General features: G+C 38.3%; 1 protein-coding gene across 4 annotated transcripts; it reads right to left on the bottom strand.

Moving 5' to 3' along the window:
• Positions 1-1,184: 1,184 nt before the first annotated feature.
• Positions 1,185-16,826, bottom strand: lamp2 (lysosomal-associated membrane protein 2). 4 transcript variants are annotated; one of them, XM_042418127.1, is made up of 10 exons: positions 16,648-16,826; positions 12,969-13,084; positions 12,012-12,222; positions 11,749-11,910; positions 11,394-11,647; positions 11,168-11,287; positions 9,288-9,342; positions 9,034-9,204; positions 3,980-4,143; positions 2,538-2,626 (listed from the first exon to the last, which is right to left on the bottom strand). In XM_042418127.1, exons 1-9 carry the CDS (start codon positions 16,691-16,693, stop codon positions 4,001-4,003), a joined length of 1,278 nt encoding a protein of 425 aa, XP_042274061.1. In that variant the 5' UTR covers positions 16,694-16,826; the 3' UTR covers positions 2,538-2,626; positions 3,980-4,000. The 4 variants fall into 4 exon arrangements, with proteins under 4 accessions (XP_042274060.1, XP_042274059.1, XP_042274061.1 ...); XM_042418126.1 differs by lacking the exon at positions 3,980-4,143 and having other exon boundaries at positions 1,185-2,626; positions 16,648-16,825; XM_042418125.1 differs by having other exon boundaries at positions 2,534-4,143; positions 16,648-16,825.
• Between the last annotated feature and the right edge of the window lie 84 nt (positions 16,827-16,910).

Below are 16,910 nucleotides of genomic sequence, written 5' to 3'. Positions count from 1 at the left end.
AATAAATATTTCTGTAAGAGAATATTTGTAAGAGGTTTAAAGGTTTTACAGACAGCTCTCCCGCAACCCAACCGCCCTAAAATTATTACTTTATTAGGATAACATATTGGAGATTAGTGAACTAAAGCAATATATATCTCTATATACATGGCCCACATAGTTTATAAAACATGAAATATGTCTTTATTTGGCGTAATAATGATGCTTTATGGACATTTTTAGATTTTGTAACTTTTATGAGATGTGCAAGCTCAGTTCTTGCAAAAGGTAGGGTTACCACTTCAATGCTTTTCAACATATTTGGCTTTAATGAAGAAATGACAAACATATACAGTATTGTGCAAAAGTTTTAGGCTCTTAAGATTTTGGATTCTTATCCATAATGCAATACCACCAAAGAGGCATCTGATTGATCCCAAATGTATTCTTTGGCATGCCAACGACCCCAAACATACAGCTAAAGTCATTAAGAACTACCTTCATCGATAAGAGAAACAGCAACAGATGGTTTGACCCCACAAAGTCCTTATCTTAACATCATCGAGTCAGTCTGGGATAGCATGAAGAGACAGGAGCAGCTGAGACACCTAAATACACAAAAGAACTGAAACAACTTCTCCAAGATGCTTTGCAGGTGTACTGAGAAGAACTGATGCAAAACTTGGTCACAACAAATATTGATTTGATTTGGGTTTCTTCTGTTTTCTGCACTTTGTATGAAGTTAACTGATAAACACTATTCATGACATTATTCATGAGAACATCCTCACTTTACTTTTAGCACCTAAAACATGTATATATTATAGAGAATTGCTTGATTCTGTAATTATTATTTTTACCCATCAGTAGTGCAGTTGTGGGACCAGAAACAGCGAGGAAGTGAAGTAAAGGTAAAATGTTTGGTTTTAAATTTGTCTCAGTAATAGGTTAAGCCGACATGATCTGTCGTGACCTCAGGGTCAACTTGCATATCTGCACACATGCCAGTTATAGCCGGGGTGAGAGTCATGCTTCTGTGTACCATTACAGGCTATAAAAAGCACATCATTGATCAAAGTTGAACGGACAGTTCGAGCAGTAGCAGCAGTTAACCTTTGAACTCAGTCCAGTCACAAGACTTGACGCTCTGCGGCTCGATAAAAGCAGGACACAAACTGCTCAAAAAAAAGAAAGAACGACAGTGATACAAAACAAGAACGAAACTTTATTTAATTTGTTCCCCACTTGTGTTAAACAAGCTCATCACATCACATTCTTCATCAGATGGAGACAAGCTTCAAGCAAGCAACTCAAGAGGTGCACAACAGAAAGGCACAAACTGTCAGGGGGGGAATGATCAAACGTACAGAACTGAGGATGACATCTATAAAATGGTGTGAAATAAGACCAGGGAGGGGAAATATTACTCATGGCCTTCATACTGTCATCTATCTGCTCAAGCTGTTGATATTTCTGAACTATCACATAGTGGGTGGTGTGTGGATCTTAATCAAACCAATGTTCAGTTGTCAGATTTATGTACATTCAACTAAATTTGATCCTGGAGACCAACGTAGTGTTTACTTAAACCAGGATTGAGACTCCCAAATGCCAAAAATATGCATCTGTCACAGTAATAACAGAGAATTACAAGAGGACAACAATATAATTAACTTGTCAAATACTCACATGTTAATCTTTTAAAGCTAAATGTACAATTAAAGAAAAACAAATTTTCCATCCTCCTAACGTGAGCAACAGAAATATAAACGTCTAATGTCACACATTTCCAAAAAAACAAAACAAAACTGGTCCCAGTGCTGGTAAAGTGTCTTCATAAGTTAGTGTCCCTTTCATCAAGCTACAACTAAGTGTCTAAATGTGCAGCAGATTTTAATTTAGGTGTTAATTTCAATGTTAAGTGTTGGTTAAAGAAACAAAAAAGTGCAAAAACCAAACAAAAACAAGCAAAAAACAGTGGTTTGTGGGGGTATGAATGACAACAGTGGATCTATTAGCTTGCTCGTACATTCAAGTCATCAAAAATCAACGTCATTCATTCTATACAAGAGATTAATTTACACATATACTATTGTACAGCACAGAAACTGAGAGGAAAAAACCTCTTGCGGTGGGAGAGGAGGGAGGGAGGCTCTCTGGGGAGGAGAGGAGGTAATGGTGGACGGCTACTCACAGCCATAAATTCGATTTTTAAAACATGCAATCTATAATCAAACGATGCAATATCGATCATAAATGTTTTGGTACTGGATTCAGTCATTGGCATCGAAGCAAAAAACAAAGAAAAACCATTGAGAGGGTGGTTTGCCGGGATCAATTTTAAACTGTACGAGAAATAAGCTATAAAGGTTATTTTCAGGGAGACACTGCCTCACAGGAAACAGAAGGGGAAGGGATGGCGTTACGGGAGGAGTGTGTTTAGTTTTTTTTTGTCAAGAGTTGTGAGGGTTGGGAAGGTGAGAGGCAGAAGCAGCCGGGTTGGATTATACAGACTGGTAGCCAGTGCGACTCTTCCTCCGACCAATGAGGTAAGAGATAAGCACAAGGATGATTAGGAAGCTGAGCGCCACGCCCACTGCAATGGGCACCAAAAAGCTCAAATCAGAGTCCAGGAAGCATTCCTCAGCTGACAGACAGGAAGACACACAGACAGAGAGACAGCAGGTTAGTGGATTAGACAGCAGAAAACACTACGACGAGGAGGAGGAGGAGGATTGAGGAATTTAAAGTCCTTAAAGGGTTCGAGATGAAGCAAAAGTAGCATGAAAAGAAACCTAGAAAATGACATTTCCACAAAGAGAATCAAAATTATGTAGAAGAAAGCGTCATTAAATGTTTTTAAAGGCACAAGAAGGAAATCACTCAAGTGGAAATTTCTCTCGTTATTCTATGTATGAACATTAATTTCAGGCAGAATGATCAGAAAAAATCTTTAAGGAATAACCTTTTGGGAAATATTGTACACTTATTTGCTTTCAGGTGTTCTGGGGTCAGATGACAGGATAGATATCAAGTTAAATATACAGTTAGCTTAGCTTAGCCTAAAGACTGGAAACGATGGCAAACAGCTAGCCGGGCTCAGTCCGAAGATAAAACAAAATCTACCCACCAGCACTTTTAGGGCTCATTAATTAGTTAAGTTATATCATATTTATTTAATCTGTACAAACAGAGTGCAAAAACAACAAGATGTGGGTTTATTGGCGGGGTTATGCGCCTAACTGACTGACTCTTTCTGGGCTGTGACCGAATTCACTCCCTATTTGCTTAATAGTGCACAATATTTACCCTTAAACATTTCATTTGAGTGAGTTAATGGAGTGTGCAAATGTATGCTGTATATAGTGTACTCAAAAATGACAAAAATGGGATGAAAAAGTTTGTCCATAGCATGTACACTTTTCTATCAATTCCAAGTGTAAAGTGTCGCATTTCCTAGATGCTAAAATTCTCATTGTGCCACCCTACACCTGTCAACGATGGTGCAAAAATGATGATTTAGTGTCTGAAATCTCAACTCACAGCTCACTACAGAATAAAACACTTTAGTGTATATAGGAAGTAATGAATGACAGTGCTGGGGTCACTGCACCCAGACAAGAAATAGTCCCACGAATCACCTCCTGTAAACCCACAACATGTTGTTTTTACATTTTGTTTTAGTGCAGATTTAACAAGATTTTACATGTTAATTAGAGAGCTTTTAGCTTTTAATCTTTGAACAGAGCGAGGCTAACTGTTTCCCCCTGTCTCCAGTCTTTGTGCTAAGCTAAGCGGTTGCTTCATATTTACCATACAGACATGAGAGTGGTATCAATATTCTCAACTAACTTGGCAATAAAGTGAATAACTATTTCCCAAAATCTCTGTCAGGCAGCACTGAACACTACATGGAAACATTAATGCAACACCACACTGGTAATTTTTCATAATCAGGCAAAATGCAGAGAAGCAAACAAGCAGCGATTGACTGACTAACATCTAAATGAGGCAGGTTTAACTAGAAAGACTCATAGCCGCTGGCCATGTTTCTCTTTCTTCCGATGAAATAGGCCAGCAGAACGACAAGAATGAGAACAAGCAGGGCCACTCCGACAGCTATGGGAACAAGGAAGCTCTCCGCATCACCCTGGCATTCCTCAGCTAGACGAGAGTGAAGAGAGCAGAGAGGTGAATGTCTTATAGGTTGAACAGGAGTTTAAAAAAAAAAAAAAAGGATGATTAATGCATGGACAGCAGGAGAAGAGAAGTAGCCCCGCTAACTAAGTATTTGGTGCATGAACAGCAGTTTTACAAATGAATAAACATTTACTCAAACATCCAGGACAACAACGCATTTTTATTTTATTTCATGAATGTCAAAATGCTAAAAAAGCTCCACGTCAGTCTGACACACAATTTGAAATCCAATTTATTATAACTAACAGCGATAATACGATAATAATGGAGATGAAATCAGCAGTCATTTTGTATCCACATAACACACATGAATTGATCTGGAAGAAGATGATCCTGCAGCACAAATTCCCTTTGCTGAACATGTGCAATGTTCTCCACAACTGAAGGGGAATTAAATAATGATCTGAAGCTTAGCAAGTTACCAGAACAATAGCTCAACAGTATTAATGAGTTACTGAATGTACAAAACTGATTTTTTTTTTAATTAAAGGCACTATTATCATGATGATAAACCTACTGGATGATTTATTGAGGAGAAGACAGGTGAACCTTGAGAAAAATGTCTAACATTACTATTTATACTAGTGCTGCAAAACCATCTTTATAATTAAGGCAACTCAAGTTTTTACAAAGCTGAAATAAACAAGACAGCAACGACCACAAGCCTGCATTTGATTTAAGAGCTATTATTCATACACATATACAATGTCCTGGGGAAGCAAAGTTTTCTGAGCAACTTAAAAATGCAAATAATTTGAGCGAGTCTCATATAACCGACTGCGTTGCTCCAGTTGGAACAAAGCAAACAGTAAATAACACTCTGCTAGAATTAAGCAACAATACACAGCAACTAATGTGTCACATCGGCTTACTATCGTTACAAAAATACACATTCTTGGGCTTGCCTCCATCCCGGATGCTGCTTCACCGCAACCTGCACCGACTCCCTGACTTAAAGATCTTTGGGTGCTTTCACATCAGTGGTTTGGGTTTATTTGGATCAAAGACCAGAAGAAAAATAAAATAAAAGCCTTTAAGCTCTGGTCTGGTTTGTGTTCTCACTGGCTTATTTCAAAAGAGCTGTAACCATGAAGTCATACGGACTCATAGGCGACTCATGTATAACTGTGGTCCTGCATCATCATCATCGTTTCATTCATTTATGTTCTCTGGTGTCACAAAACAACCTGATTATGAGCATCATTAGTCTGGACTGCAAATAGGCCTCATATGTCACATGGTAAATACTGGTGAACAGAAACAGGACAAAAAAAAAAAAAGGCATTTTGTCCTTTAATATTATGGGAGGAGAGCTCATCACGCCTCTGGTAATACTTTGGTTTAACTCTTTCATGTATCAGAGAAAATCTCCACACTCCTGTACTGAGGTGCATCAGTGTTACCATGGTTATCACATTGCATAAATAGATTGGGAGATCGCTTTCTTAACAGTTCATGATCAGCAGATTGATTTAATAGTAACTTTTGATTTTATGCTAAAATCTCATATAATCACAAAATCTTGCAGTTGGTCTGTTTGCACCTCAAACAGACCAACTGACCAACAGAGTACGCTTTTCAGACAATCTCAGTGCGGTTGGAGTTTGATTTAACTGGTTTCACCAGAATTAATTTAATCTGAACCAAACAGATGTGAAAGCCCCTTCAGTATGAGTGATGTTCTCCTACATTACAAAAAAAACAACAACAAAAAAAACCCAGTTTTGTCTATTTAACCTGACAGATTTTAATTTGTGCCGTTTCGTTTGTGCTCTTCTCGCTGGTTTGGTGTACTTCTCTGCACCAAAAAAGGATTTTCTAATACCTGAATCAGTCTGGGGTTGTTCGTTTATGTTGCCGGGCCTCTGCCAGTCAAATCTGATCACTTCAACACCCACACATGGTCCTGACGAAGCAGGTTAGCTGAACTTCAATTGTTCAGTCATGAGGAGAAACACATAAACTGATTTGATTATCAGGAGCTTTAACACCCTCTGATCCAACTGCATCTTTCAGAGCTCAGGCCAAGCCCAGGCCTATACACAGGTGAAATAACGTGACACAGTTTCAAACACAAATATGCAAAAAATTTAAAGAGCGCCTTAGTGCATTTACATGTAAATATCCTCCTCTCAGAATGATCTGCGCTGAGAGTGAATATCTACACAATAGTACTGTCCCTTTTCTAAACCTAATGCCAAAATGTATTATGTATGACTTTTCTTTTCAGGTTTATTCTCTGACTTGAACTTGTGCAAGTGTAAGAGACCTTTTAAAACAGCAGACATTTTGACATAACATGAGAAGCACAGGTGTAATTAATAACACTAACAATGACAGCATCGGTTACATCGTTAATGTTATTACTCCCACCTGGGCTTTTACTGCTCGACATATATCAAAATGTCTTCTGTGGAGAAAAAAAAAAAAAGGTCTGTCAACGTTCAAAACAAACACACATTTTGATTTCACATTCTTAACATAATTGGAGCCACATGATCAGGACATTGATTCAAATATTTCTCCTGCTCTACAGGGGCAAACATGGGCTAAAGCACATTTTCCTTTGACAACTTTCCAAATGGAGTAGACCTTCATCCTTGTTAATGATTCTAGGAGCAAAGAAAAGAAAGCTGCTCGACTATCTTCCTTATGTTTCTGAAGGATTTTCAGCTGAAATGCTGTGGATATAATTGTTATTCTTAAGTGCTGATAATGCAAATAATTGCAGGGATGAAAAGCCAAACCATAAAGGAAGTAAAAACTAAAAATGTGCACAAAGATTAAATAATGACAAAAGCAAAAACAAAAAGGAATGTCTGCAGAGCAAATGCAGGTTCCTGAAATTACAACATATCTAGTGCTGGAGATATGTACGCCTTAAAATAACTATGTACTGTATACTGAACATACTGACAAGAGTATGAAGTCTCATTCAATAAAAAGTCATTTTACATTGTGATTTCTTACATTTAAAAAAGGGGGTTTGTATGGATCTTGCACTTGCTCCATTAACAAAAACAACAAAAAAAGGAAAAGACAAGACATCCAGAAAACAACAAAAAACAAACACAAACATGGGGTGTGAACAAGTTTGGTCCTTGAGAACACCAAGCCTCAGATCTTGATATTGATTTTACATTTATCTCATCATTAAAGACCCTTTAGCTGATTCAAAAATGCTTGATGTGCATTTCATGTCTCAAGATGACCAATAACTTTTAATACCAGCAGATAATAAAATCAATTTTTCTTTATGAAACTACGTCTCAAGTTTAGATTTAAGCTCTTGAATTTTAAGTTATTTGCCAATTAAGTTGATTGCACATGAACCCCAAGGACCAGGCTTGGGAACCCCGTGATATTTCATGATTGCAGACTGGATTTAAAGGGTCTGATATCCAACATAAGTCTTTCTTCGACCAATCACGTAAGCGATCACTACAATGAGAATCAAGCCAGCCAGAGCAGCGCCAACAATGATTGGGATTAAGATGCTGGTGTCATCCAATGAACATTCATGGGCTGCAGATAAAAAGAGAGTCAGTCAACAGGTGGATTAACAAAACACATCCTGAGAGACAAAGAGTGAAGCAGCAGCACAGCAGAGTTGAGCTGTGCGACAACGTACAAACACTTCCCGTCACCACTTTAAAACTGTCGTACGGCACCTTTTTTCATTTGAATGAACATCTTTGATATGACAGATGATGGTAGATGAACTTAATACGAATGAAGAGATTCTGCAGGAGGACGTCTTTCGAGTGATCAGGAAGATGGACTTTAGTTCGGGATGGACTTGGTTTGAAATGGTTTTTGTAGGATTTGGGGGTCAAACAAATTCTGACACCAAACTGTGTCTGTTTTTAATTTTTTCTCTAATTTTTGCTTCTTTTCCTTGTGAAATACTGGAAACTTTCACCTCCTCAAGCCTCTAAAAATTCTTCAAATTACTTCTGATGAGTAATCATGAGTAGATGTTGCTTCAATTTAAGGGTTCACAAGCCAAACAGGTTGAGAATCATTCATTTAAAATGTATTTAAACTATTTCTCTTGGTTGATAGTTTAATACGAAGTAAAACTAATTAACCACCAGTCATGACGTCGGCTGTCTGTGATTTATTTTTTTAGCCCCAAACAAAGTATGTCAGGGGTACCGATCCAAAACTGTACATTTTATTGTGCAGTGCAAAATTAATTAAATTAAATGGTTAATTATATCATCTTTTATTAAAAAATAAAACCAGGTATTTTACTATAGGTATACTATATTTTACTATAGGTTTGTTTGAAAGGATACAAAATGTTTCAGAAACTGTTTCAGCTGCACATCTTACTTAATAAACATAATGTTGTATTAATGATGTCCTGCTGCAAGAGAGCTTAAACTGTGTTTAACTGTTTTATGTCAATATAAATTCACTTGAAAACAAATAATACTTACCTCAAAATACACACAAGAGTTAAGTTATGGCTTAGATTAAATATTCACACTTATTATGTTCTGCTATTAATTAAGTCCTGAATGGAACATCTTTAATTAAACCAAAAAAAAAAAAAAGAATTCTTAACTTCTTAACTAGTGCAAAACTGCACTTTTAACAAGTAAATATTTATTAAAGTCTGCTTGTTTATGCTGTTAAACAGAAAATCTGAAATGCTATCTTAAATGTTTTCAAATGACACTCTGTCCTTGTGTTGCTTCAGACTAACAATATGAGCCTTCAAACACAACAAAAATCCTCTTCCTCATTTCAACCTTTAGAGTCATTGGCACATTTTCCAAACTCTCACTCAGTCTGTTCAAGCCCCGGCCAGCAGTGAAGGAAAAGAGACATAAAGGAATAACCTACCTGTACTGAAAACACCCTTCTTCACTCCAAAGGGTTGAACTTGCAGGTCGAAGGTGAAGATGGTGAGCAGGTTGGTGATGGTGTAGTTCTGCTCCTTATTACACATGTAGGAGCTGCCGACGGCGGCCTCCCACAGACTCAGGTTGCTGTTCACCTCAGAAAACACTACGCCTTGAAAGAAACATACGGATGTAAAGACAACGTCTGGGTCTGCTGCCTGGTGCATGTTGGGTAGACATGAAACTTTTAATTACCGGAGCTTGGTTTTGCGGTGACGTTCAGAGCATGTAGGCGGAATTTCTTTGTGTCCTGTAAGAAGAAAAATACAAGTTCAGATATGAAAAATATACATCAAAGGGAATTTATTTTGAATATATAACATTTTGCAAATGTTTAGCAGCCCTTGTTACTACCAAAGGCATCCGGGATACAAACATTTCCTTTCTCAGTCCTCGGTGATGAATGATACAGTCAGTATAGGTCACATTTCGTTGCATTCTGTCTAATTCTGTGAACTTATATAATGTTAGAAAAGTTTCAGCCTGTTTTTTTTAAATCCATCTAATTCAGTGATTACCAACCAGAGATACGAAAAGATAACAAAGACGGTGGTGCAGCTGAGCTTCTTTTGAAAAAACACAAAACAAAATCCCAGAAATTAGGATTTGATGTTTAAAAATTGCTCAAATATTTGTATTTCAGATGAAAATGAACACCTAAACAGGATTAAAAATCTCAATATTTCTTGAGACAATAACCTTCCAGCTAAACAGTTTCACAACAACTTGTAAACTACGACTTGAGTTTATTTAAAATGCTCATCACCCAAAAATTCTCTCAACACTTTACAAGTTAAAACTAGAAATACTGCCTCACGGTTGTAGCTTCCGCCAACCAGTCAAGTTTACATCCATGTCTGTCCAGACTTGTATAATATTTGTACTGAAGACTTGAAGGAATTTAATAAAAGGTATTAAGTGTATTTTTCTTGTATGTGTTCACATTTGGCCAATAAAGCTGATTCTGATAGAACACAAAGTTGTAGTCATGACAGTAGACAAAGCCTCAGATATGGATGTTGCTGCAAAGAAGCTACAAATACTAAAACGTGGATGTTTCACACACATCTTCAACCCGACAGCACCGAAGATCTAAACAATCACCACAGTTTCAAGGTGAGAACCAAGATTAGTGTCACCAATTCAGTATCCAGTCAAATGTGAAATAAGGTCACAATCTCCCCTTCTGTTCCTGAGTTTTGGCGTTGAATAACACCCAGTGTACAGTACACACACACACACACACACACACACACACACACACACACACACACACACACACACACACACACACACACACACACACGTAATAACGTTAATATGACAACAGGACTGAGGTTAGGGATCTAAAAATAGAGATCAAACCAGAACATAATTAAGGTAACTACTTGTCAAACAGTGATTTGATTTCCCAGCTGGTTAAATTAACGAGAGGCCACAGATGTTTTCAGCCTGGATCTGAAAATCTCAACAGAACTTCCTCCTCAATATGCAGCGCAAGTTTATTCCAAAGAATGGGAGATCGGTGGGCAAAGGCTCTACCACCAAAACATTTTTGTTAAATGGACGAACAGTTAGGTAAACCAGGATGTGATGGAGTATACGGGGTAATAAGGCTGCAGATACACGAAGGAGCCGTTTAAGGCCTTATGAGTAAGATGGAGGATTTTCAGCTCTCGCTTGAATTGGTAGCTAATGCAAAGACAAAATATCAGTAATGGTGTTATATGATCCGACTTAGATCTTGTGATGACTCTGGCGGCTGCGTTTTGGACCAAATGGAGACCTTTAGTTGCAGTCATACTGTGTAAGCCAGAGGAAAGTGCATTACAGTAGTCGATTCTGGATTTTATAAATGCATTTACAAGGATTTCAACGTCTGAGTTGGATAAAATGTGGCGTATTTTGGCAATGTTACAAAAGTGAAAGAAGGCAGTTCTTGTTCTCTGGTTCTGAGAAATTGGGCAGCCTTTCAGATTATTGAAAAAGAATCAGAAAACAATTAAAACACAATCTTAAATGTCACCAGGCCTGCGTATTAAACAGATACAACTAACATGCTGTTGAGAACTTACATTGGCAAAGGTGAACATGATGGTCATTGAGTTGGACACCAACACCAGCTCACTGCTGTTGACTCCACATGATCCAGAGGCGACGGTCCCATTAGGATCCAAGTTCATCTCCTGATATTTCTACACCAGATGGAAGAGAACGGAACCAAATCAGCAACAGCTACAAAGGTCATCTGTGTGTATAACATCTGGAAAACAAAGGGATTAATTGTGTTTATAAACATACGTCTCCTTGCTTGAAACCAATCCGCAGGCCGAAGTCGGCCAACAGGCAGGCTGTGCTGTTCTCATCTGGCTTGATGCTGTACTTCCCAGTGGTGGGTGATGGGAGGGTGGGGGTCGGGGTGGTCGTAGGAGGAGGAGCAGGGGAAGTCGAGTTTGTGACAGGAACCGCTGTGGTAGTGGTAGGAGTGGTGGTGGGGGTGGGAGCAGCAGTGGGGGCAACAGTGGTCGCGGGCACATCAGCGGCACAAGTGGTGACTGTGACGAGGAGAAAAAAAAAAAGAGAGACGAGGTCATAAATAGAGACGGGAGACGATCATTAGAGCCAGGATGAGATGTGAAGCTTCATCTGTACTTACGGTTGTCACTCTTGCTGCCGTTACTGACAAAAGCCTGTATGAGCACGTTCCATAGAGTCTGATTGACAGAGTCGGACTGGATCATGTCTTTACTCTTGCAAGAGTAGCAGGTGTCCAAGCCTACGTCTGTAATATGAGGCTTCATGGTCACTGATGCGGTTTCTAAAGAAACAAAACAGAAATTAAAAAAAAAACCAACATCAGCATTTAGTAAGAGACCTTTTGTCCACACTTTTGTTTGCATTGTGAGATGCAGAAGTTACCGTTTAACACAGAATTGGGGAAGACGGTTGAGTCGCTGAGATTGTAGGAAAACGTGATGGAGTCCGCCTGGTATGTATTTTCTTTCACGGCGAAGTTCATGCTCCAGGAGTGTCCTTCTCCAAAATTGAGCTTCAGTGTTGAGCTTGTGGCATCACAAGCACTTCCAGCGGTTTTGGCGTCACTAGGAAGTTCAATCTCAACTGTTTCATTCTGAAATGAGAGTTTATACAGTAGATTTTGTAAAAACAAGCTTGACACATCTAAAGAAAAAATGTTCCTAAGCAGAGTTTAAGACAGACACAGAAAAGGTTTACTGATCACAGTTTTAATATATACAAAAATACAAAGTACAGTTAAGGAGCAGTTTACAAAAAGCTGTCGTCCCTTTTTTGTTTATCTGATGTGCATGACAAAAATATGAGATCTGACAAATGTTTAGCTCTGAAAAACATTAATTTTAAACAACAAACAACAAATGTTTTCATCACCTAAAGTATTTCCCATGTTAAGATGACATTGGCCAGAATCTGTTAGACAGCTAATATGATAAATCTATTCCAGTAGGAAAAAGTAATAAAGACAGATAAGAATTTTTTTTAAGATTACGTAAATTTCTGTGAGCTCTATGTGGCCCAAATACTCACTAGTGAAAAGACAGAACATAACAATTACAGGATATGCACGTGGACAACTCACAAACTGAAATGCTGAGTAGAGAGAATATTTCTGCTTGGTAGTGACTCCCCTCGTTTCCCCCTTTTCATGGTGACATTTTCTTTCCACAAGACTTGTCTGATTATCGAGCCACTGAGGGTTTCTGGAAACTGCAGCGCTGCTATGCCGCATTAGCAAAGCACGCTCACAAGTCTACTGTGTACCCTGATATATAGTATATATACTAACACAAACACGGTCAGTCAAAGTAGAAGATTGTGTAATTAAGAGCAGACACTCACCTTATTGTCGGCGACTTCATATGAGACTGAGAAGTTGACCATTAGATTTGCATACAGGCATAACTTGCCGTCTTTGTCATTGACCGACACCTCGATACCATGCGACACATGGATTTCTGAAAAGAAAAGAAGTTACTGAATTTATTCTGAATTATTATATAGAGAAATCAGTCCAGCTGGAATTTAACAGGTTACTGTCTTTTCACTAAAAATATAGTTGAAACAAGTGTTAAAGTCGTGGACACTTCATGTGAAGTCCATCTGTTCCAATATGAGAGACTAAGAACTAACATGTTTTCAAATACAAAGTCGGTACAACGTAGTGGACAACAAGAAAACACAAGTATTATTACTAATATTTTTAAAGGACAGTGCACTGTACAATATAGATTTCTGTCATACTTGCAACAGAGTTATACACATTTCCACTGGTGCTAAGAAACTGCATACAGTTTAACAGAAGACAGGCCAAGGTCCACTTGGATTAACTATCATTTTGACAATCTGCGCTGTCATCAACTCAACAGCTGCCTGCTGCAATCCGCAGGTCACATAAGCTTATGAAGCACACAACATGAACTCAAACTCATTCAGATGACCCTGGCTGTAAAAATACTTTCTTTTTATTAGAGAGCCAGATTTAGAGTCTCAACGTTACCACAACCTGTACAGGTCTGTCGAGCGCTATCACCCCACCTGTCAGTATCTAGTACACTGGTTAAGTTTCTGTAAACTGAAATCAAAATGTGTGACTATCTACATACCATGGGGACACTTTTTTTTTGGTAAGACCAAAAATGTAAACACAGTCCGAGATAAAGTTTGGTAAGAACATTTGCAGTGGAAACATTGTTGAAATTCCTAATTAGGTCACAGAACGATGAGTCACATATTTTGGTTTAACGCTGTATTTGTCAGCAGTGGAGATTAACTTTCAGCGTAGGTTCGAAGTTTTTCAAGTGTGTCTTAAAACAACAGTCAGGTGTCCATACGAACACTCGCTGTAATTATTCCTCCTGTTCATACCGGAAATAAAAAGATCCCCTTCAAATGTGCTTTCAGTGTAAGTGATGCACAGTCATTTTGTGCATTTAAGAGTTGATCTGATGCTTATATGAGGCTTCAGCAGTCTGCATATGAAGCATCATATTAGCTTCAGATACATTTTTTAACAGTGGTGGACAAAGTACTCAGATCATTTACTTAAGTAAAACTACCAATACAGCAACATAAAAAATACTCCATTACAAGTAGAAGTCCAGCATGAACAATCCTACTTAAAAGTAGTGGTTTGGTCCCATATATGACATCATTAGCTTAATATTACTGTTAGTGTTGTAGCTGCTGGAGGTGGAGCTAGTTTCAACTACTTTATATAGTATATAAACTATTTAGTTTAGTCCAGTGGTTCCCAACCTAGAGGTTGGGCCCCTCCAGAAGGTCACCAGATAAATCTGAGGGATCGTGAGATGATTAGTGGGAGAGGAAAGAAGAAAAAACTAAGTTCTGATACACAAATCTGTTTTGAGTTTTAGGACTTTTTCTCTCATCTTTGATTTTTGGTGAAATAATTGTATCATTTACTGAAATGAAACCATGTGAGAAGTTTAGAGGGAAAAAAATCACTATTTGGTGGAGTTGTCAAGAATTCATAGAGGCTGTTTACACTTGGTTTTAAAATGTGTTTCTGTGATCCGAACACAAGTGGACAGCCTAGACACATCACACCTGTGTCTATCATGCGTCTCCAGGGTGTTCAGATTTCGTTACTGCCTACGCCACTTCTGCTAGAAGATCAAAGGGCCAGTCTGTCACCAGACAAGCGCCAGATTTGTTTTGCACAGGCTAGCTGAGAAAACAAAAATGTTTCAATAACTAATATACATGCTAATCCAGCTGTTAAGATTGGCAGGACAAAGTCATTTGGTGTCACCAAAACAACCACCACATCCTCCATTGACAACATATTTTCCTTTTACATCCTTATATGTAAGTACAGTACTTGAATAAATGTACTTAGTTACTTACATTTTGGCACAGAAGGTTTGTGGATTTTGGTCCCAATCACTTATAATGTAAATGCATTATGAAGGGTCAGTATGGTCAGTATGGTCAGGAGGAATGATTACAGAAAGAAAAAAAACTATTTCAGTGTTCATTTGGGCACTTGACTGTTCCTTTAAACTGACTCTCACAGCAGTTCAAGCACTGTATTACCGGAAGAAATTACAGCGGATTCCTCATTTGAAACGTTTATGTGAAATGAAATTGATCTTGTTTAAAGTGATGGATCCTTCAGACATACACTCCCTCTCGCTGCCTGCAGATCTTCATCAGCAGGTCTACTGGCACTACCAGCCATCGACCTCAGCACAATGGGTGCCAGGGCCTTTTCCTGTACTGCACCGAAACTTTGGACCACCCTCCCACCTCACATCTGCATAAAGGAATTCAAAACTGTTCTTAAAACCCATCTTTTTAAACTAGCTTACTCACTCTAATTACATCAACATCTTAGTTTTTACTAAATGTCAATCTTGACTCATTACTGAGCTGTTGTTTATTGCATGTTTCACTGATGATTGTACTGATGTCTTATTACTGCTTATTGAATTATTGATCTTATATGATATAAGGTGACCTTGAGTGTCATGAAAGGGGCCTTTAAATAAATTATTATCATTATTATTATTATTATTATAATTATTATCATCATCATCATCATCATCATTATGAACGATACATGACATAGCGTTAGTTTAACGGTAACTTACATCACATGACTCTAAGGTACATCACACGACTTTAGTTTAAGGTACATAACGTAACGGTAGTTTAACGGAGCATCACATGACTTTAGCTTAACGGCACATCACGTAACGGTAGTTTAACGGTAACTTGCTGTAGCTGTACGGTCACGTGCCAACTTACTGTAAACCTCCAAAAGTTGCTAACTATTTTAGCCAGCTAACACAACGTTGATGCAACTTATGTTGTACCTGCAGGGCTTTAAACGCCCTTTATACTTGGTAACCTTGCTGTGTGTGTGTGTCTTTATCTGCAGACATCGCTCACACAAGCTTATGTTTCATCATTTAATCAAACTTTAGCTTTCAAATTATCCAAACAGTAAGCTAACGCAAAGTTAGCTACCGTTGCCTGGTCAACACATCATATCATATACGGCTATGATATCAGTACAGCTACAAACATTTTGCTAGTTTAACAGTTATTTCCAAGATGTAGTTTAGCTGCTGTGCGTTTGCATTAACATTTAAACGTCGAGTATGTGAACGAATGCCGTGTTTTAAGCTTCACACGGCGGTTTAGCTGCGTTTCAGTGGTGTTGTTGACGTAGGTAACAATTAGCAAGCAAGCTAGCCACATTAGCAAAACATCACGACTCCTCGAGTGAACAGCTGATTATGGTTTCGTTTTTTCAAGGCCTGTACAGTTAATTCACCCCAAGAAGGGAACATATATGTGTCTGTAATTTAAAAAGTGGCAAAAGCACCAAATATATTCAAATATATTCAAATATCTTCTCACATCTTCATAAAGCCTGAGCTCAGCAGCACCAGGCCCCAGAAGTTTAATCACGTCACTTCGCAGAATCGCATTTTTTTTTGGTCTTTCTTTCTGCATTGATTTAAATATTATTCAATCCAGTTATACGTACCAATTCCGAGTGCGAGGAATAACACAAATGCAGCATATCGGGACATGATCGACTGGTAGTTTTTGAGTATGCCAGACACCGGAGAGGAGAAGAGAAAGCCGGACAGAGACGCTCACTCAGCGGCGTTTGAGATGAAGCTGAGCCGCTGTACCAGGAAATGGAAGTCATATGACAGGGACCAATGTGTCAGACCAGAGGAGGTGTGGACTATAATCTATCTTTAAATGCCCCCCCCCCCTTCTTTTCTTTTTTTTTTTTTTTAC

This window comes from Thunnus maccoyii, chromosome 8, assembly GCF_910596095.1.
Source record: "Thunnus maccoyii chromosome 8, fThuMac1.1, whole genome shotgun sequence".
Classification (NCBI taxonomy): Eukaryota; Metazoa; Chordata; class Actinopteri; order Scombriformes; family Scombridae; genus Thunnus; species Thunnus maccoyii.
Note: the sequence above shows the minus strand (reverse complement) of the source record. Positions and strands in the feature narration are given on the sequence as shown.

Bases quoted from the DNA above. Each gene is read 5' to 3' on its own strand.
- lamp2 (XM_042418127.1), bottom strand. From the start codon at position 16,693: ATGTCCCGATATGCTGCATTTGTGTTATTCCTCGCACTCGGAATTG. The intron at 13,085-16,647 runs GTACGTATAACT...TTTTCTTTTCAG, and splicing joins ATTCCTCGCACTCGGAATTG to AAATCCATGTGTCGCATGGT. The intron at 11,288-11,393 runs GTATGTTTATAA...CATCTGGTGTAG, and splicing joins TTGGTTTCAAGCAAGGAGAC to AAATATCAGGAGATGAACTT.